The sequence below is a fragment of the Hibiscus syriacus genome, unplaced genomic scaffold, assembly GCF_006381635.1.
Source record: "Hibiscus syriacus cultivar Baekdansim isolate YM2019G1 unplaced genomic scaffold, ASM638163v2 tig00000340_pilon, whole genome shotgun sequence".
Classification (NCBI taxonomy): Eukaryota; Viridiplantae; Streptophyta; class Magnoliopsida; order Malvales; family Malvaceae; genus Hibiscus; species Hibiscus syriacus.
In genome coordinates this window covers 4,586,246-4,590,924 of record NW_024061783.1, presented here as the reverse complement: position 1 = coordinate 4,590,924, position 4,679 = coordinate 4,586,246, and the positions used below count along the sequence as shown (strand labels likewise).

The following is a 4,679-nucleotide window of genomic DNA, read 5'->3' as shown; positions in this document are numbered from 1 at the left end:
CAGATTATTTTTGCTGAAATTGTTGAAACCGTAAATCTTGTTCCTAATAAAAAACTTTGTTCATCTCTTGTTTACGGTTATATTTTGAGTAATCTGTTTTCCAAAGCTGGGCTTAGAGTCGGTCTAGATGCCGTTTTTCCTCTTAAGAAACAAATTAACCTTCTTTCCTTAACGAGAGCGGGATGGATTAAGGATAAGGAAACCGGGGAATGGGTTCGAACTTCTGCAACTACTCCGGGAGCTAGTTCTTCACAAGCTCCACCCGAAGCTGACGAAGATCTCGAGCTTGAGCAACTAATTCGAGACATCGATGAAGCTGAAGCTGAACCTGAGCAGGCCGAGGAGCAGCCCGAAGAGCAAGCACAACAATCGACTCAAATGCCTCCATATTTTCAATCTTTTATAGAGACATTTGATTACCGATATGCGACCATGGATTCACGCTTTATTTCTATAGAGTCCCATTTATCCACAATGGGAGCTCAACAATTAGAAATTCTTCGGGAAATGCGTGCAAATAATGAAGCAACCAACGCACGTATTAATGACCTCACTAACGAAATGGCCGCTATGCGAGCTCGTTTTCCTCCTCCTAATCCGGATATATGATTAAATGTTTTACTTTGTTTTCCAAACTTATTGTTTTAACATTTTGAATATTTTGGGATGTTTGAATTTGAGGATTGTGAATTTGTTTGGATTTATGGATGGTTTGAACTTATATGTTTGGTGTGATTTATTTATTATTGCATCATTTACATCATTATTAGCAATATGACCAATTTTGCCATATCACATTATTTATGAATATTGATTACGGAACTAATGGCTAACGTTTCTCTTAATTGTGATCTTAGCAGCTTATGCATACATATACCTAATCAATTGGCTTAATATTTTTCACGTTTATTTGAATCTTTTTGATTTAACAAAAAGGGGAGAAGTGTGTTTTAAGTGTGTTTTTAAAATGATAAATGGGAGAAGTGTTAAAGTAAGGGGGAGTAATTTCAAAACTTGATTTCAAAATCTTAAAATTACTAAAATGTTTTGTTATATCAAAAAGGGAGAGATTATTGAAAACATTTTGATATTTCGATATAACAAATTAAGTTAAATGAATTTTAAGATTTTCCAAAATGATTTTCTAAGTATATTCGATATAATTATTCGAATATCAAAACATTACTCAAAATATTTCAAAAATCAATTTTAATCCTTACTTAAGTGTAAAATTAAGTTTTAATCTTAAAACAATTTCAAAATAATCTTTCAAAGTATTTCGAACCATTTCAAAGCCAAAAATTCCAGATTGCTCAGATGGAACCGATTCCCCCCCAAGGGGGTACCGATTCCCCCCCTGAATGGTTTGGCTCCGAGATTTTCAGAATGCTCGGAGGGAACCGATTCCCCCATAGGGGGTACTGATTCCCCCCTGTTCAACGGTCGAAATATTTGAATTTTACACTTAGGGAACCGATTCCCCATAGGGGGTACCGATTCCCCCCATGCTCCAAACTGTTTTATTAATTGTTTTCACACTAAAACAGTTATATGATCTTCACTAATCATCCCCAACGTTCAGAAGAGATTCAAGGTGTATTTAAAACAAGTTCTGAAGCCCTTGATCAACAGGAAATTATAGGGAAACAAGAGAGAAAGCATCAAACACCAAGTTTGTGCAAATCAAGCCAATTTTCCTTTCAATATTCATTTTGCTTTCAAGAACACCATTTGTGCTCATTTGTAATTATCTTTGAGTGTTCTTTTCTTGTTCTAGAATTGTGCAAACATCTTACCTTGTGAGGTTTTCTTGTAAGTTTGCAAATTTGTAATCTTCTCTTTGGGAAAAAGAGTGTTCTCAAGAGTTGGGGTATACTCTTGAGGGATTTTGTAAGGTTATCTCTTTGGCCTCAAAAGAAAGAACAAATTAGTGAATTTGTTGGAAAATCCTTAGTGTGGATAGCTAAGGTAGTGGACATAGACTTTGTTTGAGAAAGTCGAACCACTATAAATCGATGTGCAATTACTTTCAATTTTTCTGCAAAAGCTTCCACGAAATTTTTAATTGCCAATTCACCCCCCTCTTGGCTGATTCCGTCGATCGATTAACTCAACAATAGCCTTTAACTATCTCCTGGGCTAACAAGGTATTGTCAACAATATTCCTACCTTTAACAAAAGCAGATTGACTAGGGGAAATCATACTAGGAAAGATAAGAGCCAACCTAGTAGTGATAATCCTAGTAATTGTTTTGTATACCACAAAGCAGCAAGAAATTGGCCTAAAATCCTTTGTCATGCAAGCATTCAAAGACTTAGGGACTAAGATAATAGAGGTAGCATGGAAAGCTGGCAGCAGAGATGAAGAGTGGAAGAAATACCTTACTGCAGCTAAAAAATCATTTCCAACCACATCCCAAGCTGCTTTAAAGAACCAAGAGGGAGAAACCATCAGGGCCAGGGCTCTTGCCATTACCTTGCCTAAACAAAGCCTCTTTTATTTCCTTGTCATCCTCCTCTTTGATGAGCATATCACCAGCACCTTTTGGCAGAGAGTAGTTCAATAAGTCCTTGAGCCACTCCACAGGAAAATTTTCTACCATTGGATCAGTAGTCCCAATAAGGTTAGTGAAGAAGTTCACTAACTCATTCGCTATATCATCAAATGAATCCAGATACTGACCACTTCCAGACAATAAAACCTTGATAGTATTCCTCTTCTTGTTAGACTCAACCCTTTGATGGAAAAATTTAGTGTTAAGATCCCCCTCTTTTAACCAGTGCACCTTTGCAATTTGCCTATAAAATTCAGACTCAGCAATCTCCAAATCAACCAGCTCAGCATGAATGTTTCTCTCTTCCTCAATACTTCTTTGATCAGTGCAGCTGAGATTAAGCAGGTTGAATCCTCTCCAGTTCTGCTCTTTTATTAAGCACCCTGCTGGAAATGTCAGAGAAATGCTCCTTATTTAGCTCCTTCAATCTAGGCTTAAGTCTTTTCAATTTAGAAAACAGCCTTTGCATAGGATTGCCCGCGCACTACTCCAACCAAGAAAGCTTAACAACTCCCATAAAACCAACATTTGAAGTCCAGCGGTTAAAAAACTTGAAAGGCTTAGGCCTCCTAGCCAAAGCATCCTTCTGTGTCCAGATCATACCAAGACAATGATCTGAAGCACCCTGTGCCTTGAATTCAGCAAAAGAATCGGGATGAGCAGTTAGACATTCAGGATTAACCAAAATCCTGTCAAGCTTGCGAGCAAGAAAACCCTCATCTTGCCTATTAGACCAGGTGAAAGTGGGACCAAGGAAAGGATGGTCCAACAGGTCCAAATCTCCTAAACAGTCTTGAAAATCTTCCATATCAGAGAAGCTGTGCACACCCAAGGACTCAAAATCAGAGCTCTCATTTGCACTAAGAACAACATTAAAATCCCCTCCAACCACCCAGGGGGAAGAACCAACCAAGCTTTCCAAACTCCTCAAATGATCCCATAAACCTCTCCTGCCAATCCCACTATTACTGCCATAAACAGTAGTAATCAGTGTCCTACAGCCATTGATATTGCCAGCAATGGAGAGAGACTGATCACTAGCACTAAAAATAGAGAAGGACCAATGTTTCCTCCATAGAATCCAAATTCTGCCCCCCTCCGCAAAATCAGAATTACCTGCCAAATACCAATCATCAGAGTAAGATGAGTAAAACTTCATAGAATTAATTCTTCTAATACGGGTTTCCAATAGACAAACGACATCAACTCCCAAATCCACTAGCCTTTTAAAACACCTTATGTTGCTTAAGAGGGTTATTAATCCCTCTTACATTCCAAAAACTCACTATCATCAGTTTGCAGCAGGACCTACACCACTTCCAGTCCCCACATTACCACTAATTTTTGCTTTATCCACAAGATCCCTCTTTTTAGACTTGATTTCGTTAAGCAAAGCGGCAACTCCTAAGGAGGCCACCCGAACCTTCCTCGGACCATCAAGCACACCTCCCTCAGCTAGCGATTCAAATTTACTAGAAGAACCAGTATTACCTTTCTTCCTCCCTCTAGCCTTCTTATTTGAAGCCATAGAATCTTTTAAAGTAGGGAAATCCCCCACAGAACATGTATCCTCCTGTAATACATTAAGAGCCACTTCCTCAACTAAGGAGGAGCTAAGAGTGTGATCAAGGCCAACAGAACCAGCCACCACACATTATCCCTCATATGCAATCTTTGGATCCTCCTTGCACACTACAGAAGCAGACTCCACCTTATTAGAATCATCCACCCCAATACTGCCATCAACAACTACAAGGTGAGAAATAGCAAGCAACTCTTGTAAGGCTGAAACATTGGTTTCCACAACATTACCAACCAACAACTCATGGTTTGAAACGCCAGCACTAAGAGCAGAGCTAACATTACCTGAGGAGCCCAAAGGCAAATCGGAAAGCACAGGAGAGGAACTCTGAATAATAATTGAATCCATCTTTCCCTTATCACAGAGCTCGGAGGAGCTGATGCCCTTTTCCCTCCAAACTTTAACCTCGTGCTTCACCTTCTGAGACACAACACACCTATTTGCCCAGTGCCCAAAAGTTCTACAACAGGAGTAAGATTTTGGTAACAACGGAACAAAGACCTTTATAGTAGCCAAGGATCCATTCTTAAGGGCAACATTTA

The 4,679-nt window shown here is 39.0% G+C and overlaps 1 protein-coding gene across 1 annotated transcript; it reads right to left on the bottom strand.

Moving 5' to 3' along the window:
• Positions 1 to 2,426: 2,426 nt before the first annotated feature.
• LOC120199288 lies at positions 2,427 to 4,083 on the bottom strand. Its single transcript, XM_039200418.1, has 3 exons — positions 3,864 to 4,083; positions 3,050 to 3,671; positions 2,427 to 2,886 (listed from the first exon to the last, which is right to left on the bottom strand). Exons 1-3 carry the CDS (start codon positions 4,081 to 4,083, stop codon positions 2,427 to 2,429), a joined length of 1,302 nt encoding a protein of 433 aa, XP_039056349.1.
• Between the last annotated feature and the right edge of the window lie 596 nt (positions 4,084 to 4,679).